Source organism: Embiotoca jacksoni, unplaced genomic scaffold (assembly GCF_022577435.1).
Source record: "Embiotoca jacksoni isolate LCO1_2020_lvr unplaced genomic scaffold, fEmbJac1.0.p SCAF_11, whole genome shotgun sequence".
NCBI classification, from domain to species: Eukaryota; Metazoa; Chordata; class Actinopteri; family Embiotocidae; genus Embiotoca; species Embiotoca jacksoni.
This window is the reverse complement of record NW_027185241.1, coordinates 1,079,766-1,107,218: the sequence shown is the minus strand read 5'-3', so window position 1 is coordinate 1,107,218 and position 27,453 is coordinate 1,079,766. Positions and strand designations below refer to the sequence as shown.

General features: G+C 43.8%; 1 protein-coding gene across 3 annotated transcripts; it reads left to right on the top strand.

Annotated features, from left to right (window-relative positions):
• Positions 1-1,123: 1,123 nt before the first annotated feature.
• Positions 1,124-26,258, top strand: phldb3 (pleckstrin homology-like domain, family B, member 3). Of its 3 annotated transcripts, none has more exons than XM_069141354.1 (15): positions 1,124-1,147; positions 10,304-10,463; positions 10,660-10,770; positions 11,135-11,272; positions 11,926-12,054; positions 14,257-14,439; positions 16,871-16,981; positions 19,707-19,808; positions 20,212-20,299; positions 20,789-20,942; positions 22,318-22,399; positions 22,850-23,011; positions 23,774-23,984; positions 24,345-24,430; positions 25,506-26,258. In XM_069141354.1, the coding sequence occupies exons 2-15, from the start codon at positions 10,314-10,316 to the stop codon at positions 25,638-25,640; spliced, it is 1,842 nt and encodes a 613-aa protein (XP_068997455.1). In that variant the 5' UTR covers positions 1,124-1,147; positions 10,304-10,313; the 3' UTR covers positions 25,641-26,258. The 3 variants fall into 3 exon arrangements, with proteins under 3 accessions (XP_068997455.1, XP_068997463.1, XP_068997446.1); XM_069141362.1 differs by lacking the exon at positions 1,124-1,147 and adding an exon at positions 1,330-1,883 and having other exon boundaries at positions 23,777-23,984; XM_069141345.1 differs by lacking the exon at positions 1,124-1,147 and adding an exon at positions 1,330-1,883.
• The last annotated feature ends 1,195 nt before the right edge of the window (positions 26,259-27,453 follow it).

Sequence of the window (27,453 nt, the reverse complement as noted above, 5' to 3'; positions counted from 1 at the left end):
TTAGAGGCATGTTTACAGTGACTATATAAGACTTTATGGTATTTTAATCTACTGGGATCAAGTGTGAGGGACTTACAAGGGTTCTTAGAGTACTTTAAATGTGTACATACCCGTTAGGTCGCAAGATTTCTAGCTGTAGTAAGTACACTACTGCCTTGAAAGTCATCATTTTTTTTTTTTTTTTATCTCAATGGCTCCTTATTTTCCTTTAGGGACTTGGCTGTATTACACAGCTCATGATTCCTGTGTTGCACACACAGGAAAAAAAAGGATATTTGTTTCATTGGTGAGAATACTTTCAGATTTCAGATATAGCTTCAACTATAGCTCAAACATTGCAGCATTAATCCAGACCAGAAGTGCCCTCCAGTGAGGCTTCAAACAACAGTTACCTCCATCATCAATACATTACATTATTTTTGTAGTTTCTTAATAATGTATTGATTTTCTTTAGTGTTTTTGACGTTAGAAAATATTGAAAGTTATTATTCGGTGAAACCCAAGTATTTATTGTGTTTTACTGTATTGTGTTGTATTTGATCATATCTAAAATAATTTTTGTTTTTGTCTACTAACATAAAAAAAAAAAAAAATGAACAAACATTCACCTTTGTCAAGCTGGTGCCCGAGATAACAACAATAACAACTAAAACGCTTTCTGAACAACCAATAATCTAACGTGTGATGTTTTGGCGCCTTGGGAAATATAAAAACTGAATTACACTAATTGAGCCATTTATTAGGAACATCTGTGCAATCCATTCAACAGCTATGCCATAAACTCTTACTTTTACATAGCTAAGGCCTACACATTTTCAGTTTTTGTTTACATTTTATGTCATGTAGGCCCTACGTTAACGGGGCGGACAAAATATTGGGAGCACTTTTCATAATAACGCAGTTGGTACGGCCGCCATCTCTTAATGATAAACATAAAGTAGAATTACCCCCTTACCGATAACGCCAACAAAATTCAGTTTTGTAAAATTAGAACGTATGGCAGAGGTGCTGTATTATATTGCTGAGGTGTTATTAATAAAGTGCTGGTGGGTGAGAGGCCTAGATATGCTTGAGCCCCGGCCCCCCCCCCCCCCCCTCCCACCCACCCCGCCCTCCTGGGAGTTGAATCCGGCCATGCTGCTCAAAAGTGAGTAAATAAACGACCTTATAAGTTCAGTCTCGTCTGTTTCACTGTAACACCATAATATTCCCACGGCAGAGATTGTTGTTGGAAGTATTTAAGCAGCCTGTAACTTCACATTGCGTTTGGCAGTGAGCCCGGATGACTCCACGAAAAGGAAACTCCGTCAGTTCCCAGAATAGAAATCCCATTTCGGTGCCGGACTTGACCGAAACTCTTCACTCTGCAGCCTGCGCGGCACAAGAAACCGGCGGCGGACGAGTTTTTGTTGACAGCGAGGAGATACGGGCTGTTAGTTTCAGCGCTTGCAACCCCTAACGCTTGAATTAGTCGGTGCCCTCCTTCCTCCTCCCTCCTCCTCCTCCTCCCTCCTCCGCATGCTTTCAGCTTCGTCTCACCTGTTTGACGCCGACAAGCCGCTCTCGCAGACCTGTCATTTTTTTTCCTTGAAGGGGAATTTCAGGTGAACGAAAACAAAAAAATAAATAATAATAATAAACTACAAGAAAACGGGAGATACCGCGGCTGTCAAACAACTCGCGAGGTCGAAGCGACTTCACGCGTCACGAGCGTCGGAGAGGTGAAATGAGCTTTTAAAAAAAAGTTGAAAGGACTCGCGGACAGTTTTCGCGTTTCATTTCTCTTGGTTTTTTTTTTTTTTTTTGTCCCGGGCTTTTCCACCACGTTATGAATTAGAAGACCTACGTCTCCTTGTCGTTGAAGTTGGAGCACGTTGTTCCAGGTAAGACTTGTTTGTTTGCCTTTAATTCGCTTTCCCCCCCTTTTTTTTTTTTTTTTATTGAGCACCGAGTCAAGTCAGCAGACCTCCCAACAAACACCGCGCCGGTGCAGTCGAGCTGCGGTAAACAGGAGGCAAAAAAAAACAACAAACAAACAGCTTCACACATTTAATGAGGTGTTCCTGTCATGACGATTTTAGAAGTGCCTCTGCTGTTGACTACCTAACATCTACTTCTTTTTTATTTTATTTTTATCTTTGCACTCAAAACGAAAGAAGAAAACTGCTTCCTGATGTTGAATGCATTCACAATGCTGCTGCCTTCTTGCTTGAAACTTATAATAAGATGGCCAGGCTTTTATTATTTATTCTTCATAATCTCTCATCCTACTCCTTCACCTCAATTTTGCAGTTCAAATTGTGTTATCTGTGAAAATATTCTCAGTAACTTTCCCTGAGATAAAAAAAAAAAAAAAAAAAAAAAAAAAAACTTGTCCCATGACAATAACTCCAGTTTACATAAATTCCCCTTTTGTGTAAAATGACCTTGGGATATGTGGCCTTTTCTCCCTCCATCAGCACTGGGAGGGTAAACAGAGTGGGTGGGTGGGTGGGAGGGCAGGCTGAGGTAGGATCGTGAGGGATTTGCTGTCTGGGGACTTCTGCCTTTGGCGTGTCCTCTGTCTGACACACCACTTGTTTTGACTGCCTTTGGACAAATCTGTGTCTGAGCCATCCTGTCCCGCAGGTTGTCATTAATGGATCTATCTTGTCTTGCATCACGATTCCCACAGACTTACTCAGGCCAAAGGAATCCGTGTGTCAGTGCAGGTCCAGCCGTTCACACACTGTAGCGGGCGGGGAATTGGTAACTGGCCAAAAATATTTTCTTACATATTGTTTATTCATTTCAGTATTTCGGGTTTTGCATCAGTGACATTTTTTTTAATGCGTAGTTTTTGTTTGAGGCTGCAGGTGGATGAACGTATTGGCTTCGGTTACATTTCAGTTTGTGATTTTCAGTGCTGCGGCTGTGAACTTACAGAAAAACACAGGTGTTAATAATAACATTAACAATGTTTTACTCGGGTGTCCCGGTAAACCGTGACTGATCAATTATATTCACGATACTGGGACCCGAAGACGGCTAAATCGAATCCAGCAAGCATTAATGTTATTATTTAACCTGTGATTTTCAGGTTTTGATATTTCTTATCAATGCTGATTAACAAATACATTTTTTCATCTGTTTATAGTCTATAAAATGTCAAAAAAAAGAGTGTAAAATGATAAATCCTTATTTTGTCAGCAGGGCTATAGATTTACAATGCGCTGATATTTTCTGTGTTTTATTGGCGCTCCTTACTTCAACTGGCTTCCTACATCTCCCAGAGTGCCTTTCAATACTTCAGAAAACGGGCTTTATATTGTTGCATCTACTAATGAATAAAACATGTTATGGGAAAAATAATGTAGATAATGGTAGGCGATACAGCTTTAAAATAATATCCTGATATTTCTTCGACAATATACTTAACAATACGAAAACACACGATGTCATGATATCAACAAGTCAGAATTTTTTTTCCATCATCACCAGGTGAATTCTTTAAATCATCATCAAAATTACAATATTGCCATGAACGATACGATATGGCACATCCATAATGCAGACAGCTGAAGTGGAACTGCATGTTGTTTTGCAGCCTCCAGTACAACATGTATTGAGGATCCATTGTAATTCTGATCATCTGAGGCAATTTAAACTGTAAAAACCTCAATACTTTTTTGGTACCGAATGACTTTTTGTCAGAGAACAGAAAACTGAGGTTCCCAAAACTGGCAGGAAATGGTCAAAATTATAGTCTGTCCTACTGTCTTCTGTGGTTCGACGGTTTCTGATTTGAGTTATTCAGACAGCTTTAAACATCAGAGAAAGTTGTTTTTGGTTTCTTAAATGAAAAAAAAAAAACAGATTTTATTCCCCGCAAAAAAATAGAAAAAGGTATTATTATGAAATTGGCACTGAATTCAAACCTATCAAACAGCGGCCGTGCTTAGCTACAGACACCATATCATCTTTTTCTACTTGAAATGTGTCTCGCTCTTTATCAAAACTTCGAGAGAAGACTGATATTCGATCCTGCCGGACGTTCGCTGGAACCTGGCGTGTAAGTCAAGACTGAAATTGCTGAAAAATCTTCAAATCATAAAGCTTCTGTCGTCGTCACTGCAAAACGTCTCAAACTGTCAGCGTGCCAGCCAATTTTCCGCCGGAATGTCGAAAAACCCGGCAAGAAACAACACGACGGTCCCACAGAAGCAACGTCCAATACCACTGGCTTTGTTTTTACAGCGTTTAAGTGACTTCAAGTTGTTTGTTTTTTCCTTCGTAGTTCATTTTCAGCACCTCGAGCGCCCGACGCAGAAGGCAGAGGCCTATGTTGTTGGCATTTTCTAGCTGCAGCAGTGGTCTTGTCGTACGTGTGCCCAGACGTTCTGGGTTTTGTACCCTCGTGGTTGAAATGCACTTATTGCAAGTCGCTTTGGATAAAAGCGTCCGCTAAATGTAATGTAATAATGTAACGTGTTGCCACCCGGGTGTCGGGCAGGATTTGTCCCTTTTTTTTTTTTTTTTTTCCTCCCGGTAGCAGCTGGATGACAGCCAGCGCTCTTTGCTGTCACCTGCTCTTCCTGCTCACTAACTTGTACTGCGATGACAGCTTCCTGTTGCTTGGCGCCGAGCCAGCAAGGGGGGGGGGGGGCACATGCAGCAGGTCGAGAGGTCACAGCATTTAATCCTTCTGATCACGGCGTGCTCTTTCCTGCAACGTCCTAGAACGTGTCGATTTTTTTTTGTGTCTTTTTCCCGGTCCGCTTTAAGGCGGCAGAAGTAAACGGGGAGCCGTCGCAATCCAGCAGAAGCCAATTAGCACGAAGAGTTTTCCAACCGAACTTCTTCTAAACTGTGAGCAGGAGTTTATGAGTTGTTTTCTCTGTGGTGACGGACAGATTGCTGCAGGGGCCGGACTGACAAAAGAGGGACTTCTGTGTCTCCATTCTGACAATAGAAATGGGAAAATGACTTGTGCTCCCTGGAAACACTGTGTGCATTCGATAGTGATGTGATGATGTCAGGCCCGCTATTGAAAAGAAAGCTTTAAGGCCTGCAGATTTGGCCTGTTTGGTAGAAGCCACAGCCTGTAATCATGGCCAATAAAAAGAATATGCGACTTGTCCCACTATAGTTCACGAGGCTTAATAGCTGGTTTTGGTCTCATGCCTGCTTCAGATGAGAGGCGGCCGCTGACAGTAACTAAAGCAGCATTTGTTTCGAATCTGTATTCCCCTCCGGTCGGTGTCATGCCACTGTGCCGCGCAGGTCGCAGTGAATGTATGTTATTATGGGAGGCCTGACTGATTTCACAATTTACTAATCCTCTAAAAGGATCGAGGATCGTAAACCGAACATGACAGTAACGTTCGCTGAGTCCTGCAGTTTTTCTTCAATCCTTTGAAAGTCGGAAACCGCAAGAGGATCTGTTTTTAGTCAGTGCAAGTTTTATTTAATTGGAACATTTGCTGCAAGGTTTTTCCTGCTCTTGAAAGTTGCATAGACAGATGCGTTGGCTCGTGACTCCCACACACTGTTGATCACTTGTACCGGCTTCATGCAAAATGTCTCGGCCTTCGTCAGGTAAAATCCAACCAAGTGTTGTTTGCCTGTTTGCCTTTTACCTGCTGAAGCTCAAATTGTGGGTAAACGTGGACAAAAAAAATGCACCGGATTTAATTGAAACAAAACTTTTCGGTGAGATCAGTGGTCCGCATACTGCGCTGCTTCAAAACACACCCACCCACCCGGTCTGCTGTTTACAATTGTAGTGCACAGTAACCCAGAGATTAGTCCGTGACAAAGCTGGGTACACTCACTTTACAATTTTTTTTTTGTCAGTTACTCATTAACAGACGCGTGTTGACTTTTTCGATCATTTTTGCTTGTTTTGTCGCTTGAGTTTTCTGTCATTGTGACGTGTATTTCAAACGGGACAATAATCCATGTCTTAGAAACTGATTGCTTTGGTATCCCCTGCTACATTATTTCATTCAATGCAGCAGAAAACCCCATCGCCGTGTCGTGTCACAGTCATCGTTCGGAGTGAACTGAGGGACTTGACCCGTAAGCCCGGCCTCTGTGGATTAATTTCTCATTGTGCGCCGCCGCACCTCTTTACAGGGCAGTTGTGCTCACGCGCTCCCACGTGTGACGTGTTTTCCCCCTAAAGTTGGGCCCGTAGTCGGCGTTTCACACCCACACGGAGCGGCCCGTCGTCAGAGCCCCTTTGTCCTGGACGTAGCCGCTGCAATATCGCCGCTGTCGGTGTCGACTTTATGGTTTTGTGTACACACTGCTAAGCCCCACTTTTCCCTTTTTAGCCCGTCGCCGACGAGAGGTCCAGACAGGGACGAGGTCATTTCAGGGCGTTGGTGTGCGAGCGTTATTGCCTTGATTTGGAAGCTCCAATAAAACCTCAGGACGGGGCTGTTTTCAAGTTTCAGGGCCGGATTAATCAGAGACATCCTGACAACATGCCTAACATTAAGACAGATATGCAGTTGTACATAGGAAGAGTACAGAACATGGTAACGGGGCAGTTCACTGTCATAAAGAGTGCTAATGATTCACTGAAAACAGTTACGTCATGCCATCTTGTGCTTCTGGACGGAGATTTAATAACCCAGACGATCTCCGCCTGGGCTTCAGACTTAACGGGGAACTCCCAACGATTTTACGCGTCAGGGTCTGTTTACAGTTCATGGGGAGATACTGCTGCATACATAATAGAAGCTGTATTAAAGTCTTTAGTGGATCCAAAGCAAGTGGAAGCTCACCGTAACGTCACTTATTGGTTTGTGAGTCCGGACTGGCATTTTGGGTGTCATGACTTTGGTTTGTGGAGCCAGAAGTGACCGTATTTGGACGAGGTGGGGAGGGTAGGTGGATTCGATTCGTAGATCCTGAGAGAACCGGAGGTTCCTATGCCCTCCCACCTATACCGGCAATCTGACTGCACCCTAGGCATGTCAATCAACCACGCACGCAGCCAAATATACCTCTCTTTGAGGCCTAATAACTAATGACTTATAGAATTATTTCCATAAGGACCACCATAACACTGATCAGAGGGAGTGACTTTAGCCAATGAAATCCATCATGACTTGTAGAAAGTTTATTGACTTTGTAGTTCATGAAAGAAGTTGGTTCTTTTTGAATGGGAGTCTATTGAAGCCACCCCTGGTGGCCATCAGTGGTATTGGACTTTTATGGACTTCTGCATTGGCTTCACTTTTCAGAACCAGAGCCTACATCAATTTTTATATGCAGTTTACGCTCCAAAGAGAGCTGATACAAGTGAGCTCACCACGTCTTTGTACCCTGCTTCTGATCCCCGCCTTAAACTAGGCGCTCAAAGCTTCACGAACTGCGTCTAACATATAGCAACGCTCCTGAATCTCTGACCAAACCGGTGAGACCCGAGTTGCATTGCAGGTAATGCAGGCGTGACATTCAGGTCGTCCATATGGGCCAAGCGGTGCGCTGTAATACCTTCACTACACCAAACACTCTCTGGTTCAAATAACAGATAAGACTCCCGACTCCTGACTCCTACGTGGATTAGTTGAGATCGAGCACACAGCTGTTGTGAATGGAGATGAGCTGAAGCTTCGGTGGAGCCTCGCAGTGAAAGAACGAGTGATAAGACTTGGCTGATGTGAGCGCACGGTGAGATAATATGACACCAGCAGCATTCTTCTCCTCCCAGCTTGTTGTCTTGTTGAGTATACATTACTCTCACACACACACACACACACACACACACACACACACACACACACACACACACACACACACTGCTTCGGGTTGTGTTGTAGCGAGTCAGTTGTTGCAGGTTATTGCTGATCTGATTGATAATTCGTTTTTTTCCTTTTCTATGATCCGTAAGAGTTGAGAGTTATGTATTGTGTGCCCTCTAGGTAGTCTTTACATAACACACACACACACACACACACACACACACACACACACACACACACACACACACACACTTGATGAAGAACTGCATGTGCGTTCATTCCCTCCTTGCTATCTTATTCTCCAGGGGCGCTCCCCTCCCTGCAATCAAGTCCAATTATTTTGGGCACAAAACTGTGTTTTCTTCTTTCATCTGTGAACTTTGCCCTCTTTTTTTTTTTTTTTTTTTTTTTTTTCCTACATCTGCTGATATTTTTTTTTTCTGTCTTTCGTATCCATAGTTGCTGCTCTTCTCTCTACCTCACTCTTTTCTTGTCTCAGCAGGGCTTTGAGTTTGTTTGTTTGTTGCATTTGTACTATCTAGTGTGTTAACATGTACACATGGACTTTACTCCTGAATCCTCTCCTCTTTTCTCTCTCGGCTCCGGAATCGATAGGTTATCAGCCTGGACTTTAGTTTGTGGTCAAACGCTTGCCCTGAAGTCTGTTTGGATGATGACGTAACTGACTGTGAACTTTCTCTGCCTTGTTTTCCTTAGAAGTTGACAGCTTTTAAAGGAGAACAGAAGGTCAGAGGGGACAACAGAATTTATTAGTAGCGGGACAAATGATCAGCGCAGCAGCATTCTCCTTCATGGATTCTTCTGCTGTCTCCGTTTTGCACAAGGACATACTGCTGTGTGTGTGTGTGTGTGTGTGTGTGTGTGTGTGTGTGTGTGTGTGTGTGCGCGCGCGCACGCCTTACGTATCGACTAATCACGTATCGTAGAATCCTTTAATGCTGTGGGTATCAAATCTTCCTTTTTTGTAATCGCTTTTCAACAGATATTGGGCAATTTTCATGAAAATGACTTGCTGCCTGGTAAAATCGTATGCATTTTACGCAGCAAGACTCTCGCATGATCTGAAACAAACTTTCTGAAATTCATTTTCACTTTCTCTGCTTTTATTTTCGACACTCATCTGCATCGTCTTTCAACACGAAATAGAACTTTTTGCTGTCTGTGACATAAAAGCAGTATTTCGCTGTTTAAACAAAACTACTTTACAAAAACAAACTTGTGGCATGTTTCTGAAAATCAGAACGGTGAGTCGTCTAAACCCTTATTGAGCACTTTATTAGGTACACCAGTATAGTTTAATGCTGTCCAATACAATATAAGATTCTCCAAAATACAGTATAAAAATGACTTTTATGACACCTATAATATTTAGGGTTTTTTGACACTGTTACAGAGGTGTTAATTCGTTTGATTTAATAAGAGCACTGAGGTCTGGGTGGGGTTCTTTTACTCTACTGCATTATATTGATAACAGTAAGTGATTGTTTCATCACTGACAGAGCCTGTATGACCGCATCACCAAGATTAAGAAGCTCAGATAGTTACATTATTGTATCTACATCCGTGGACGCGCGTAATACTGCATTTTACACATTCAGGGTATCACTACAATAAAGATGACATCCTCTCAGGGCGTCAGTGCGCCACTCGTCGTTCGGAAGCCTTCACTCGTATCACCGCTGTGTCGTTATCTCTGTACTTCCACTCAGCCCGCATTCCCCGCAGCCTAATAAGGTCTGGATGGAGGGAGAGGAAGAGGGCGCCGAGGGCGAGGGACGATGGTGGGAAAAGGTTGGACAATAGGAATTTAAAAGTATTTTCCCACAAATTGCTTTTGCTCTGTGCACACATGCATGTTTTTGTGTAAAGAGAGACCGCACGGACGAGGGTGAAAGGGTAAAATAGAACAAAGAGAGCCGGAGAATACAGGCCTTGAGGGTGACATATTACCTAATGCTGGGAAGCGCTTCGCTGCGGAGCACGGTAAACACTCTACATAATGATATTTGCTCGGGTAAATCCGCATGAATGTGACGGACGAAACAAACAAAAAAAAAAAAGTACAACATCGCTGTGCAATCAAAGTCTGTTCTGATGTAGTTCCTTTCATATACTGTCCTGCTGCTGATGCACATCAAAGCCTGAAATGAGACCAGACTGCTGCGTGTCATCGTTGTGTCCGCACGCTCCCACAGACCTTCACCGAGAGAGAGAGAGAGACCCTGAAACACGACCGCAAACCACAGCCCACATCCTGAGTTCTCTCCCCTCTTTCACTCCTGCTTCCTCATCCAAGCAGAAGGTGTTTTCCTCCATCACAGACCGTTTTCTGGAAGCCGGGGGGGGGCGGGGGGGGATTTCTCTGTTTTTAAAGTGCTTATGCTGTCATTACTCAGCTGAGATATCCCCTCGGTGAACTGCCACCTGATCCCTCGTACGCCTTCACCCGAGCAGCAGATTAGATTACCACAATATTCAATATCTCTTCACCCCCACCTCCCGCCCCGTGTGTCTGCAGCTCTTATTAACTGCCTCCCCTGTTTTAGCCTTCAGAAAATGCCCCAACATAACATGGAAAACTCGAGGAGCCAGTGGCAGCAGGCTCTGCGGTCGCCGTGGATCACCAGAGTGGCTGGAGGAGGTCAGAGCCCCGCCTCCTCAGGGGCGGAGTCAGACACGGAGAGTAGCAGCACAGAGAGCGAGAAGGTAAGCTGATGAGCCGTGTAGATGATGGGGTTGCAGTGGTGCGTCGGGCTTTGCTCTGTTTCTGTTGCACGTGAGAAAGAAAGAATCATCTATAGGCAGTAAAAAAAATGTGAATCATCAACCCCAGAATAAACTGTTCACTGATTTACAGCTCGCATGTGGGAACTTTGTCTGCTCTTTGTTCCTTTTCTGTCAGTCCTGCATCAAAAAACTGGAGATGGGTTCGCTGAAAGTCCTGTCATCGCCCTCAATGCTCCAGCAGCGAATCATAGAGATAGACCAGCAAAAGGAAGAACTGAAGATTGAGGTGAGCGTGCCCGGACGATACGCTAGACGTAAACAACTGATTATCCAGGCACATTCAGGGAAAACAGCTGATTCAGCACAGTTCTGCTCACAAGGCTTTGCAGACCACTGAATGAACTAGAGCTGAAACAGAAAACGTATTTTGACAATTAAGGAGATTAACTGGCAACTATCAAATGATAAAAAAAAAAATTAAAAAAAAATTAAAAACAGCGGTCAAAGAAGTACTAGAATGAATCAGTGTTTCTGCCGAATGCTGCACTTTCCAAACGCCAACACAAGTCACGTTAAAGGAATGCGTGTCTCTGGCTTGCTGACGGTCCGGTCAGAACGATTCAGCTCGGTCGCGTCTCCTGTCCTCTCAGCTCCAGCTGGAGATCGCTCTGCTGCAGGGAGAGCTGCAGACGGAGACCAAGCAGCTGCACAGACACACACAGAAGCTGCAGGCTCTACAGCAGGAGGCCAGACGGAGGCAGACGCACAAACACGACGACACGCTGAAGGTAAAACGCACCGTTTTCTGTTCTACGCCGTCTTCACCTTTTTTTTATTTTCTTTTTTTTTTTTGAAGTGCTTACACCGCTACCTGTTACGTATTTGTGATTTTCATCTTTCATATCATGTCTTCGTGAACCACCAGCATTTCTTTTTGGAGACCATCAACGTGTTAATTTAACTTTAGACGGCCCGGCGTCGGGATTGCAATCACAACGCGACTCAAAGGATTCCACAGAAGACATGTGGTCTCGGTCACGGTCCACTAACGTCCACACAACATCGCGTCGGTGATAAGTCGGCTCTGATGCAGAACTGCTTTTAGGATTAATGTCTCTCGTCGTCACTAAACGGAGTTGTGAAATAGACTCGTCACTGTTGTTTGTTTTGTTTCTGGGCATTTTTTGCCGTCATTCAGATGGTGCAGTGTAGACAGACAGAATATGTGTGCAAAAAGAGCAGAGGCGTGACGTACAGTAAAAGTCCAGTTGGCCGGGAAACAAACCGGAGACTCCCTGCTGATTGTGGTGTTTTCTCCGACCGTTCAGCCGCCGGACCGCCCACTTCTTTCTCTTCCGAGTCCGTCTTTGTTTTGCTTTTCAAAGTGCGCTGGTGGCAATACTCTCACTTCACTCTTTTCTTGCCGCGTCTACATCTGCAGGAGCAAGAGAGTCTGGAGGAGGAGAGACGCAGGGTGGAGGAGCTGAGGAGGAGGTGTGAGGAGAAAGAGAAACTGATCCCCGGTCAGCCAGAGAGTCAGAGAGAACAGCTAACACTGCAGCTGCAGCAGGTGAGTGGATGTGGAGTGTCTGACCTTCTCAGTTGGATGGAAATAAAACAAAATTAAATTTAAAAAAAAACAAAAAAAACTTGGATCGATGACAATTTTTAAAGTTGATGCATTACATTTTTTTTTTTTTCTTTTTTTTTTTTTGCTATGTTTGTCTAAACCTCTACAAAACTAGCTGGCAGATGCATCGTCATTACGTCTGCAACAGTGGTCACTTTTTATTGAGAATTTGTTTGACACAAACACAGACGAACAACTGAACTGATCAGTGTTGCTGTGACCAGACAGATGAGATTCCTGGAAGTTAATTGATGGGGCACTTTGATTACATCAGAATACAAAACTTATTAGAAGAGAAGTGGAATCATTTACCGGTAATGAAATGAGCATTTAAGGCCGCGTGATACTGGATCTCTTTTCTGAGATTTGCCTTTCGGCCGTGTGCTTCTCCACTCGCTCTCACTCAGCGCTTGCTTTTGATGCGGCTGATGTCCCGAATGAAAATGCGTCAGAATTGTTTTCATTCAAAACGGAGATCGCGCGGAGACACGAAATCGGAAGTTGCGATTTTATTACGATTATTTGTGCATCTCTGTGACCGTTGTCTGTTCCCTGCTGCGAGAGGGTTCGGGTTGTACATCCCGCTGATAAAAGACGTGCCGGAGAGTTCCAAAACATCGACTCGGCGCTTTTATTTCTTCAAGTGTCTAAATCTTACCGAGCTGTTTTACTGAGGACGTTACTGAAAGCGCGCTGATGACGGCAGTTGTCCAAATGTGACCTATAACTGCAACTGGTACTCGGCCGGCTGTGTTGACACCTGGCAGGTGTGTAGACATCAGTGACTGACTCCTGTACAGGTACACGCGTTGTGTTTTTTTTTTGACTACACAACGTGTGATTGTTCAGTACCTGTTCAACCTGATGTGTCAATGTTTCAGGAACTTCCACGCAGGATGTGTGTTCTCTCTGTGAATGTGACGGAACAGGACGGGAACAATGCTGTTTTAAAAGCATTGTTTGAGGATAGGTTTTGGTGCCGTCCAGCGGCAGGTTGTTGCCGTCTGTTCTAACGTGTCAGATTTATTTGGAAAGGGCTTTTAGAAACAGGTTTGGCACGAGTTGCTTTCACAGAGAAAACCGCACGCATGAACACAAACAAGAGGATTTGAGATGAGAAGAGAGCGAGTCGTCGGTTTATGAGACAAAGAGGCTTTTAGAGTTTTTACTTTCACTTCCTAACAAGTCATGATTGTTTCATTTATTTTGTTTAAACTAGTGCTAATACTGGAAAAAGTACCACCGGTTACCAGACGTTGTTTTCTTGGAACTAAAAACGATGAGGTCAGATTTGATGCCTTCTGTCTTTAAACTGTTTTCAGTCTTTGGTTCTGTACCGCAGATGTTGAAGCAACATCAGCATGTGTCTGGAATAAAAAGAAAGAAACAAAGTCTGTTTTCAATTAGTTCTCTTTTCCTCTTTGCGTATTAGGATTTTGCACAAGGCGTCAGCAATGTTTTATAGTCAGCCTAGTTTTTTTGTAATGAAAAGGTTTAATAAAAGTTTTTTTTTTTTTTTTTTTTTTGCCAGCTTTGTTTTCATACAAATATACAATGAAATGATGTCCACACAATTTAAACAACTCTGTAAAAAGAATTTCTGAAGAGAAAAATCGATATATTTGCGCACTGGTTTGAAGTGAGGTCAGATAATAAACTCTGGATTAACACGCCAAGTGTTGCATGCTGGAATCTTAATGTAGTCTCTTAAAAGCTGCAACATCTGCTGATTATTTCGGGGGTTTTTTGGTCTATAAGATATCAGAAAATGGCAGTCACAATTTTAAAAAGCTTGAGGTAACATCTTCATGGTTGTTTAATTTATTCATCCTGCAGTCCAAAATTCAAACATTCACACATTTGGGAATCCAGAACTAAGTAATATCTGTGTCTGTCAACTAATTGATTCGCTGACTAAACATTTCAGTTCTGGAGTTTATTACAGTTTAGCGCGGAAAAATTCCAGAGGATGAATGCTTTGTTATTCAACTCTAAAGCTCATATTACGCAATTATAAATGAGTTATTGCGTCTGTAAATCCGAGTCATTTTAATACTGAACCTACGAAATAGAAAGATGTAAGAAAACTGTTTACGTGAGGGCTTTTTTTTGTTGTTGTTGTTGTTGTTGTCTTTATTGCAGGAAAAAGAGGCGATGGAGGCGGCGGTTCGGGCTTTCGAGGACTGGGAGTTTCGTGTTCTGGAGAAAGAGAGCGGCATCGACGAGGAGGACGAGAGCACGGCGGACCGAGCGAAGGAGGGACAGATCGAAGCCGAGCTGGAGAAGGAACTGTCGTGTCAGCGGCGTGCGGCCAGCGCCGCTCAGGTAAACAAAGAGTCTCAGAGGGAGTTTGTCAGAGAATTTCACAGCTGCTCCTTAACGTGTTATACGGGTTTGCAGCTTATCAGCGCGTCATGTGCTTCGTGGCAGTGTTTACACCCACCCCTCCACCCCCACCCCCACCCTTCGGTGCAGACATGTGACGTCAGAGCAGGTGGACAAATGAACAGGAACATCAAACACTAAGAAATCCCATGGGATTACGTTGCAAAAAAAAAAAAAAAACACGCCCGGACACAAATACAGAGCAAAGTAAAGTCACACTTTTGTGAAGAGTACTCTGAAGAAGATTTGTTTTCCTTTTTTTTTTTTTTGTGAGGAAAAAAGTTTCTTTGTGCTTTTCTCTCTGAAATGTTTTGCACCATTCTTCCAAATTAGACTTTGCTGAAATGTATTTCTTCATTTTTTTTTTTGAGAGAGAGATCAAATAAGAAGAGGGCAGATCAGAAAGTGAACTTCAAAGCCACAAATGTGTGCTCCTCCTGCAATAATCACATTGATTAAAAAAAAAAAAAAAAAAAGAAGCTATAAATCTTCCTCTGACTGTATTTTTGAGCTGCGCAGTAAAAAGTGTAATTATTTCCCCGTTGCCCGTGACGGACTAAGTACCACATTAGATGGCGTGTGAGGATGCGCACATGGAGGCACATTCTCTTGCCTTTACAGTTACAGTTCATGGTTGTTATTTTCAACTTCAAACTTGCCCTCCTCCTCTCCCCCTCCCCCCATGCCGTGACATAAGCGTGGACTTTTTTTTTTTTTTAGCTCTGATGGTGTCACATGACTTTATTACAGGAAGCTTAATTATATCAGAGGCCACCATGGGCGAAAGACCAAAGAGTGAAACAGTGAAAGCAGAGATGAAGAGACAACAGTGAAGAAGATGGGAAGATAAAACGCAGCTTTATGATCATGCTTTCTAATGGATGCATTTTTGGAACAGAAAAGCTGCAATTAAAACATTTATCTCTGCAATGCAGTCATCTTGAACTCAGACTGTTTTGGAAGCAGAGGCATGTGCAGGGAACAAATGGTGACTAGACGTGGCTTGATTAGTTGCACTTGAGACAAAAAAATATTGTCCAACTGATTTACTGTGGAAGTCAACACAAGGATTGTCATTTTACAAATGAATCCTATGCGAGACAGTCGAACTCTTCAGGTTGAAGAGGGCTGAAACGTGTCGGCACTCGTACATTAAATCATACATTTACGGCGCAACACCAACGAGGCACCAACTGTTGAAACGTTGGCACCCGGTGTGTACTCCGTCTGTGATTTATGGACTTGAGCACGTTTGTTTCTTTCATTTCTGTTGCTGTACATTAGAGATCACCAACCATGGTGCGTGTTTTCGTCGTCAATTTATCCGCTCGGTGCAACATTTTCTGCCGAAGCCATCATAGCCGGGTGCTGCTGAGTCTGAGCCAAACGCTGTGTCGTTGAGGATTCATTTTGCAGGTCAAACAGAAACTTTGACCTCGTGATTACGCTGACTTGAAAGCCGAATGTTTCAACCAGATTTTTATAGAAGACTGTAACAGGTAGTGGAGCTACTGCTACATAGCTAGTATTCACCAAGTATGCACCTAGTATTCAAGGCTTCGCCAGCGTCAGGGGGATTCATCCTCTGGGGACCACGAGTGTTTACACAGAGTTTTTCCCTGCTGTAGTTGTTGAGCTATTTCAACCTGGCTAGAACGGTACACGCAATGAATCTTGATAGACGTTTCTGTCACCCGATGCGTCCAAAGGTCAGTAAAACCTCTTGTGTAACGAAACGTACGCAAATTATTTCAAACTTTTCCTGACAACGAGTAAGAAGAACTGTCCTTTTTTTGTGTGCGATCTTTGTTTTTATTAGAACTTCCTAAAAGCTGCTTTTCAGCTGAATGGTTCCACAAATATAGATGGACAAAACATAGATGGTGAAAATAATGAAGGATTGTTCCTCTATTAGCTCCAGTATGGAGGAGGAGGAGGAGGAGGAGGAGGGGAAAGTGGGAGATGAAGACGGGGATTGTGCGAGAGGGATGCCGGTTGACTCAGCTGCAGACGATAGACGGCTCATCTCCCGTTTCTCACCGTGTCACCTTTACTGCCCTCACGAGCTGATTTCATGTCATTTCTTTGAGTTGCACCTTCGGCCCCGTTGCCATGCGCCCCTCTCTCCCGTGCCTCTCATTGACTTGCAAATTGGACATTTGATTTTGCATTGCGTCTCGGCTGAAGAGACCTACCCAGCTCAGGCCCCGTCGCATTCTGGGGTATTTACTCGATATCACATCACGGCGTAATGAAAAGAATTGAGCGAACTCAGGCCAGCCGCATGAATCGGCCGCAGCACGTGACGTTTCTCCCGAGGAGAAGAAACCATGGGACAGTTCACGCTGACAGGAGTTACTCTCCTTTCCAGGAGCAAGTCCAGCAGTTGGAGCGACAGCTGAAGGAGATGGAGAGGGAGAAGGAGAAGGAGCTGAACACCTTGAGGAAAGAGAAGCGGGAGCTCATCCACACAAGTCAAACAGTAAGAACGATTTATGATGCTGTGGATTTCACTAATTCACTCCGTCAAAGTTTTCATTTCTCTTGTATATTATTTAATACTACTCCTATTACTGTTACAAATAAACTTTATTATTGTCCTTAGTATTTTATTCTAGTGGTCTGTTCTTTAGCCCGTGTCTGATATAAAATTAAAAAAAACTGGAAGCGTTGTTTGACTTCTTGCTGAAGGTACAGTGAGGAAGCGGCTCTTAATAAGATGTTTGAAGCGTTTGAAATCACTGTATAAATCCATTAAAATGTCCAAAAATAGGAGGTGTAATTTGTCTTTACTTGAGTATAAATTTACAAAGACCATTTCTGAAATCCCTCCTTGTTTAGTGGAACATTCATGCTCCATATTGGGCCTTACAGTAAAAGCAGTGTTGTGTGCCGCAGTGAGAAACCTACTAAGGAGTGTGTCTTGTATAAGGAGTGAACAAGGGAGTCATTTCAGACAGCTGAACATTTTCTTAAAGTCAAGCTGAATACATTATAGTTGTGTGAAAAATCGCGACGTGCTCGTCGTGACAAACCTCCAGAAAATAATCAGGTGAATCCCCTCAGGAGTCTTTCGGCTCACTGTTTTGGTTTTACGTCCGGCAACTTCACTGGTTCGGTTTGCTCTCATCAGCCTCGTTTTAGGCCACAGAAAGCAGCTTTTTCTGAGTTTAAAAAAAAAAAAAAAAAAACTCCAATATACCCACTGTACGCTACTTCCTCAGCCTCAGACGGCCTACAGACAGTGGTAGCGACCAGCTGGTGGAGACCATTAAAAGCTACAAAAAAGAAAAAGAAGATATTTCTCTCAGGAGCTGTTGAAGACCAAAGCGCAGCTAAAACAAGAGCCAAAATAATTAGATTTGAATTCGTCAGGGTGACAAAAAGACAACTCCACATTAATGCTGACATTTTGCTGTGTCTCCGGCATCTGTGAACAGGTGAATTAACTTTATACTCGTGCACATTTACTGAGCTAATTAATTTAGTCGTTTGGTTCCTGAGATCAGCTGCGCTAACGAGCTAACTTTTAGAAAGTGGTACGACAGTATCACATTGTTTGTAAATGAAACTGTGTCTGAAATGTCTCCCTTTTGTAGCATTGTCCAAATGTCTGTGGGACTTGGACACGTTTTCTTGTTCAGAGAACAACACTGCTGAGATGCATCATCTTTTTTTTTTTTTTTTTTTCCACAAGCATCCTGACTTCAATTGTCCAATAATGCCACATAAAAAAGTAGTTTACGATCATTGGTCACTGACCAAGATACATTTCACATTGTGCATCATGCAGACCGGGAGAAAAGGTCAATTTAGATGACCGCGCAGTTTTTCAAATTCTCTTTTGATTTTCTCACCTGATGCAACATATTAAAAAAATGTCCCTTTTTATATTGAGTATTGAAGGATTCAGATGCAGCCGCCAATCCTCAGTATGTCACGTAACTTTGTCCTGTAACTCCAACTTGGCTACAGGTTTGAATGAAGCCCACGCTTGCTTTGTTTTATTTGTATTTATTATGAATACTTGTTGATTTGCTCAGTCACTAATTCAACTTTGCTGGACGTCATCACGCAGCCAGCAAAAAAAAAAAAAAATGAGCAGGAGACGAGATCAGAATGAGGAAAAGGCAAATCCGATGTGGAGAGGGAGGGAGGGAGTGAGAGAGAGAGAGAGAGAGAGAGAGAGAGAGAGAGAGGAGAGCTTAACTCCAGCTGGAGGGAGGGCGGGCGAGACGGGAGGGAGGGAGGAGTAAAGCAATGTGAGGGAGGGTGCCTCGGTCGTGAATGTGTGTGTACATGTGAGCGCGTGTGGATGTGCGAGGAAGAAGAGAGGCGAGAAGTTTCACATCCTCGCAGCGAGCGGTAAGCACTCGAAATAATTCGCCGTGACCGAGGGGCGTCAAAATGGTGTTTGTTAGAAAACCGACTTTGTGTTTGGTTCATCAGCTGTGGTGGCCGAGAGAACGGGGAGAGGGAGGGAGGGAGGGGCGGCGGCGGCGGCGGCACAGAAGAGGAGAGAGAGACAAGACGGTGTCGGAGAATATGACCGAGTGTGTGTGACTGAGCGCAGGATGTGGTTCAGTCGTGACAGATGTGTAGTGAACTTTAATGGTGACAGCTGGTTGTGTCTTTGGGTAAATGAACTTGTGTAGGAGATTGCGTGGGAAAGATTTATTCTGATAATGATCATTCTGTCGCAAAATTCAAAAGGACATAGGAAGTTGTTTTTTTTAACAGATATTTACTCATCCTGGATATTTGCTAAATCTTGGGGGGAGGGAGGAAACAAAATCTAAAGATCAGTAAGTGAGACTTCCCTGTTCACATGTTCCCTGTCAGCATGTGCTGCTGAGGAGTTGTGAAAGAGAAAGACAAGGGTTAAACAACAGACTGCATGCGGTGACTGAATTGCTCATGTGTTTGTGAGTCAAGCAGGGAGGGAGGGAGGCTTCCAGGGAAAGATAGTGAGGCTGTGATAATTTTTTAACTCATTACGATCCCTCTTGGGTGCGTCGTTTTCATTCTCAGACAGATGTGGTATGTCTAATGCAGCAGCATTTTTTTTTTTTGGGAGGGGGGGGGGGGGGATCTAGTCCCTGTGTTTGTCACCTCCCCCGCAGCTACAGTCGGTTAAATTGAGCCGTTCGTATTTGCAGTCATTCGTCTTCGTCACTGAATTTCACAATTTGAATCTGGTCCTGCAGGTTCTCAAAGAGAAGAAGCCGCTCACTGATTGGTCGAACATCACCGGCTCAACTCCCTGCATGATGTCACTCTCTCCTCTGACAATTCACAAGCCTCCACAGGTATGCAGCTTGTCACCATGGATACAACATATGTTTACAAGAGGGCTGCAACAAACAATTGTATTCATATCATTTATTCTGTTCAATGTACGCTCAAACTATCACTTGTATATTCCATAAAATTGCGAGAAAGAAACTTTCCTGGAGCCCAAGGTTACACCTTCAAAAGCCTTTTTATTTTATTTTATTTTATCTTATCCTGACTTACAGTCCAAAACTCAAAGATATTCTGTTGATATCATTTAAAAGCTCAGAAGATGAACAGTCGAGAGGCTGGAAGGAACATTTTTTTGGGGGGGGGCATTTGTCCTTTAAATTCTTAATGATTTGCTGACATTGATTCTGTTTAAATGTGTGTCACACAGATTATCCTGACTGCACTCCGATGTCTTTTATTTTGTAGGAACCGTGCAAAGAATGCACCAGTTTGCCCCGAAAACGGAGCTCGCATCGCAACAACCGCCTGGCCGACAGGCCGCTCTCGGCCCAGGGTGAGCTACCGTCAGCCCTCTTTTCTTTCTTCAGCCGAGTGGTTTGCGATGCAGAACAATAAACGGCGTCCCTCTGCACTCGTGTCCTCATTTTGTCAGACTGTTTGTTCAGTTCCCGCCCTTTTAGTCAAATCAAAGGTGCGTCCGTGGAGCTGGCGGGCTTTTGTCCGTAGAAAGCCAGATTTGCCTGCACCGGCTGGATGAGCCAGAGAAGGGGCCGTATACTTAATACTTAATCCTTAAATCTCCTTCCTGTTGTATCGTACACCTTTCTGTCCCAGTAGCCTGATCTGCGAGGTCATGTCAAGTCTTGCCCAGGTGTTTGTCCTTCTACTCGCTTTCTCCAAGTCTCCTCCCGAATGCCGGAGCCCGAAAACTACTGATGTAATACGAATTAGCAATCTTGATACTCAGCCACGCCACATCTTGTATGTGAAGGTATTGCGCTTGCTGACCCGTGTGTCTTTCTCCGCCTCCTTCCGCTCTCAGGGTTGGTGAGGACGCTCCCAGACAGCCAGACCCCCGAGGCGTTCACCTCCCCCCTCAGCCCCCAACGGCTCAGAAACGGGCACAGACCTGGGACCAGCAACGGCGGCGGGCTCCTCACTCCGTGCAACAGCGCAACAAGCTCCCGCGCTGCCAGGTCACTTTCTCCTCCGCTCGTTTGATGAGCGCTTTTGCAAGAGTGAAAAGAAGAGCGGCTTCTCGATGCGCTTTTCTTTTTCTTTTCTTTTTTTTTTCTTTAAGAAGTTCGGGTAGTTCTTTAGCATTTCCACGCAGCGGGTACGCGTTGTCAGTGTTTGTACCGTGGCTCACAGAAAATGAGACGTGTGGCGTTTTTGAAAAGGTTTTATTTGGCTTTTAGTGCAAATCGAGTGTATTAAATCCAGAGTTTTAGTTTTGGCCAGAATTTCTTTTCTTTTTTTCAACATTTTTGTCTCATATTTGTACTGCACAGCAGAAAACGGACAATACACTGCTGTGTGAACACCAGCCCATGTGACACACACCCCGACCACTTAGCCATCGGGTTCACTTCACGGCCAGCATTTACGTATTTCTTACGATGAACGTTGTACTGGATGAAGTGACACATCACTGCATTAAAGTCTAATGTGGCTAAGAAAAGCGCTCCGTCAGATTGTAAACAACCCGACTGTTAACCCACACCATCTGAAGCAATTTATTTGTGGGTAAATACAAGAGTAAGAGCGCCAGAAATCGTAGAAATAACTGTGTTCCCACAGTTTGGGGTCCGAATGGATGTTTTAACCTCCAAGTAAGATTCAGTAACTGGTGGCGGAGTTTTATTTCACGTAAACATTTCATTTTAAGTCCAATCTTATTATTACGTTTCGGAAATACGTACAAAATGGCAGAAACTTCGCATTAAGACCAAAGTTATCGTTCGAGTTATTTTATCATTTTTTGATCTGGCGACAAACAATATCAACAAGTCGACACGGGCTTCGACTCTGGACTAACTCCCAGCAGCAGCAGCAGCAGTTAGGTACACAGTGTTGTGTTTATGGGGGTAAACAGGATGCAGAGATGGTCAGTAACAGCACAACATTCACAAATCTCGCACAGCAGCACAAGATGAGGTTGAATGTAAGTTGAGGTGGTTGTGTTGCTTTAAATTGACACGTATACGAATACATGTATCGAACCATACATTTTAATGTTACATGCGTGTCATTATTATGACTGTACATGCGGTGTCATGTAAAAGTTCAGACGCGCGTTAGATTGTGGGAGAACGTCATGATGTCGGACGCACGATCTGACCTCAAACACTTCTTCAGTCTTCGCTGCCGACAACCTAACTTCTACATTTGTACTGAGCCCGATTAACACGTTCCGTGTTTGATTTATTTTTGTCTCGTTTATTTTTACTGCTTCCTTCCTGTGTAAATGACAGATTCTCACTTTTTTTTTTTTTTTTTTTTTTTTCTTTCTTTCTTTCTTCTTCTTCCCCCAGTTGTGAATATTGTATGATCTTTCTTTTCCTCTCGCAGCCCATGTCTTCTGGATCTGGTGGCGATTGAGAAGAAACTGAAGGAAGCCAAGGTGGAGAAAGAAAGGCTGCTCAGGGAGAGGGTGAGTCACCTGCCGTGGGAAACACTCGCCGACACCTCTAATCGTCAGCGACACGCTGCATTAGACATGGCTGTCCGACCACCGACACCCACTCCGCTCGCACATGACGGTCCAAGAAAACAGCCGGCAGATGTGTGGACTGCGTGTCTGCAGCATTGGCAGATGCCAAGACTGAAACATGTGCAGCCGTACGACCGAGAGGTTTTAGAGAGTTTCAAACTAGGAAGGGAATCAAAGGGATGTGTTGATTTCAGCTTTCCTTTTTCGGATGCTTATATCCCCCCCAAAAAAAGTGTTTTGAATGCATCCAGCTGTGTTTGAGCGGATCATCACTCTCATCTTATTTGTGTTACTACTTGTGGTCAACACATTTTTTTTTTTTTTTTTTTTTTTTTTTTTTTTTAATATATACATGGCTAACAATTCGCTTTGATGCATGTGTGCATCCAGGAAGAGCGGCGGCGGCGGCTGCTGTTGGAGGAGAGAAGACAAAGCTCTCCCAAAAAAGAACCACCAGAACCGGAGACCCCTCAAAGTCCAGAACCAGAAGAGGAACCAAAGGACCAGAATGAAGAGCAACCAAACGCCAGTTCTCCCCCAAAGTCATCAGAGGTATAAATGAAATGTAAATCGGTGTTAAAGGCCTTGAAAAAACACGTTCTCAATTTATTCCACTGAGCGATGGACAATTGAAAGAAATGATTCAAACTGATGCAACAAAACGTATAAATGCTTTTTGTTTCATGCATTCTTTCCTGTTAAATCGTCACGCCTGCATTACCCACCATGCAATGTGAGTGTTGCCAATTCTGTGTTAGTGGCTGTCCACAGTTCTTTTAGATCTGTTTTTATTTAATTAAAATGTCCCTCTGCTTTAATCATTATCATGTTGTCGGTTATAATAAGTGGAGAGAGTAAAATTACAGCATGTCCGCTTCAAATGTTCAATTTTAGAATAAAACTAAATGTCACTGTTATATTTGCATTACTTCAAAGAAAACCTAAGAGATTGTGAGTATCGCAGTTGCAGGAACAGATGCAGCAGTAGCCGAGTTTCAAGTTTGGAGCTTATATCAGAAGACTTGCAAAGCATTTCCCATAATGCATCTATTTTATTCAACTCTCCCTCCCTTGTAAATGCCTCATCTTTCTAAAATCGGTTATCTGTGCCTCTTTTTTTTTTTTTTTTTTTAGACGGTATAATTAACTCTTTTTTTCCCGGGATCATGATCACAGAAGGCCCCGTTTGAGACTCAAAAACAAGTGGAACCATTGAAAAGGAACCACTGGATGCAAATAGCGTTTCCTGTATTTCCATGGAAAAAAATGGGCCGCTCCTTTTGGAGCACGTTGACACTCCGCTTGTCCCTCCAGCAGCGCAGCCTCGCCCTCTTCATGTCCCCGAACTTTGACCTGCGGGCCCACGTCGAGTCTCTGGGTCACGGGGTGTCCGGCTGCACCGACCTGCGGCTGACGTCCCGACGCTGCGCCGGCTTCCTCACCAAGCGAGGGGGACGAGTCAAGACCTGGAAGAAGAGATGGTTCCTGTTCGACACGGACCACAGACGACTAGCCTACTATACAGGTTAGACTGGCTGCAGGGGCGGGGTGTGTGTGTTTGTTTGTGTGCGTGTGCGTGTGTGTGTGTGTGTGTGTGTGTGTGTTTGCATGCATGCAAAAAGCCTTCCGTGTGTCGCAGCCGTTCACTGAAGGGAGGTCGGGCCTGTCAGAGAATTACGTGAACGTTGTTTCCAAGCATCGAGCGACCTGCTTTAACCGTTTATTGAAGCTCATGGAAAGAATATGGACTCTAAAATACTTCAATCAAAATGGCAAAACACCAATAAATATTAATGACTTGATTAGTTTGATCTAGTCATAATAAGTTTGTTGTAAGCAGGGTTTTTGTTTTTTGTTTTCTCACTTGGCTCCCCCTCTGCTGCAGATTGTGATGAGAGGAAGCTAAAGGGAGTCATCTACTTCCAGGCCATAGAAGAAGTTTACTACGACCATCTACGAACGGCCACCTCTGTGAGTTCTCTTAAATCACACAACCTGAAAAATCAATTTGAAGTCTGTGGAGTTTTTCATCTTGCTGACAAATCTCCGGACTTCGAATCCATACGGTAACAAATTGTAAATGTACTTTCAGCTGGACTTCCGGCTGCCCGCCTTTTTATCAGGGCGAGGAGAGTCAGCCTGAGGTCTTTGACTTGGCGTGTAACCAAGTTATGAATTAGAACAACCTTTTTTCAAAATGGGTTTTCAGGACCAACACGCGCGACCGTCTTTACATTTATTATGATAACACTGGAAACGACTTGGAGGGCCAAAACTTAAATCCTTTTAATAAATATTCCGCTTCTCGTGAGATTCAAACACCGTTTCAGAAACGCAACTCCTTTATTGTGACATAAACACGGGATTAAAAACAATAAATCAAAGGCAGGTCCTCGGTAACACTAGTACTGCTGAGTCAAGCTTTATTTGCTGCTCGCAGGCCTCTGGTGTTGAAAAAGGATCAAATGACACTTCGGGTTTACAATTTCACAGCAGGAAACCTCTGTTTTTATTCAACACGTGGAAGTAAAACAATTTACTTGAAGAAAAATCTTGGACAAAATGTCTCATTCTTCGCATTAATCTCACCTGTGTGAAAGTGCTAATTATCAATCTGCACTAATGCAATTAGTTCTTTAGAAACTGAGAAAATATGTTGCTGTTTGTTTATTAAAAAAAAAAAAAAAAAGCATTTTGGATTTCCAATGAAAACATCACAAAGAATTATTTCGAAGTGAAACAAGTCTGTTCTTCTGCTTCTCAGAAAAGCTTGAGAAGCGTATTTAGAAAAGAAAACGCCTTCAAGTGAACTATTTTAAGAAAAATCTTGTGTTATCTGTCCAATAGTATGCTTTTAAAAACCCTTGTGTTCAGATGAAAGCATTCCAGCCTCTACATTGACAGATTAAACCCTGAACACATCAGTCACCTTGATGGAAAACCCGTCCAGTTTTATTCCCCCCCCCCCCCCCCCCCCCCCAAAAAAAAAAAGCTTCTTCTTCATCCCGACTTCTCACACCCCCCCCCGTGTGTCCCTTCCCTCCAGTCCCCGCGGCCCAGCCTGACGTTCTGCGTGAAGACGTACGACCGTCTCTTCTTCCTGGCGGCTTCCAACGCCGTGTCCATGCGGATCTGGATGGACGTTATCGTCACGGCGACGGACGAGCACAACCGTTATTGACCTCTCGTGCGTGACTGCTAAACCCTCGAGCGAAGCTACTGAGCAGACGGTGCGGTGGAATGTTTTCTGCTGTGTTTGAGGCGCTGTTTCGGCTGAGGAGGGGGTTGAGGGGGCGGAGGGGCCCTCATCTGGAACCCGGACTCTGAACAACGTGCGCGTGTACTCGGAGGTGCAGCGGGTTTTGGAGGTGAAGACGTCGGAGGAAGCTGCTACCGACAAGAGTGAATGCCGGTCTGTTACTGGGAAGTTTCACTCTCTGAGCCACGTCTCCCCCTGCTGGTCGCAGGCCAGCGTTACCGGACCCGTGCAGACTACACAACAAGACACCATCGGACATGGGGTCGGACACAATGACGGCAACAACCCAGCAATAAACCTACTTAAGACTGTCTGAGAGGTGTGGGGGTTAAACACTGTGACCTCTTTTGGTGACGTATTTTGTGTCGGATTGCTTTATATCGTCAGGTGTTCCCAGTAATATGTCCACCCGCTGTATGTGTGTTTTCAGTAAAGACAGATTGTCCATGAAATTTTCAAGAATATTTATGATTTGGAAATTTATGTGGGTTTAGTTTACAAACAAATGAAGACGTACACTGTTATGAATGCACTATTAAATGTTCATTCTTAAAAATACAACTTTGCTCTTGCTATTGTTCTTTAAGGAATTCTTCTTCCCTATTATTCTCGTTCATGAAGCTAAAGTGCCTTTTTGGCAGCTTTAACAAAACTCATGAAACTTGGAACCCGCGTCAGTCGTGGCGAAAATTGACGTATTGTAAGTGGTTTCGCGAGTGGGTGTGGCCAAATGGCTCACTAGCGCCCCCTAAACTGCAGTCCCGGCACCTAGTTTCACCTACATGCACGAAATTCGGTGGACATGTAGATCATACCAATATCTAAAAAACAGTCGCTTGGCACGAAGACCTAAACTTAACATGAAGTCCGGCATTTTGAATTTAGTCGCCATTTTTGGCGATTCGCACATGTTGTACTTTAACAAACTCCTCCTACAGCAGTTTTCGGACCGACTACAAATTTTGTCAGTTCACTCTTAACACCATTGGGATTAAAAGGTTTTAAAAGATTTTGTTTTCGTCGATCGGTGTAACCGTGGCGTGGCGGCCATTCTGAGCGTCTCGCCATGAAACTATAATTACTGTCAATCTTATGTACATGGACCGACCTTCTCCAAACTTTACAGCCCCGCCCTGAAGACATCTGCATGGTAATATTCGCTCATAGTCATAGCGCCCCCTGCTGGAAACTCGAAATGAAGCTTTTCATACTTTCACATGCTTCGTCGAGCTGGTTGATCACGTGAACGTAAATTCGGGTCAGAATAGCCTTATCATGTTGATAATGACATATTAAGAAGTTCATGCGACTTTGTCAAAAGGCGTCACCGTGGCGATGCGGCAAACTTTGATGTTTCGCCATGACACAGGAAGTTTATGTTTAAGGTCAAAGATGCAAAGGATGAAACGTGGCACATACATCCAGCGTGGTGAAACGATACAGCTAATATATGTTTTGCGCATGGGCGTGGCCAAATGGCTCGCTAGCGCCCCCTAAACTGCAGCCCCGGCACCTAGTTTCACCTACAAACACCAAATTCATTGGACAAGTGTATCACACCGAAATGTACAAAAAAGTCTCTTGATATCATGACCTCAACTGGCATATTTTGCAATAGTAAAACTTTTTTGTCATATTTTGGATGACATAATATATTATGACTTTTTTTCATTTTTTTGGACATGCCACAGTGGGACATTTTTTTTTCCATAATTTGGAGGACATGCTACAGTAT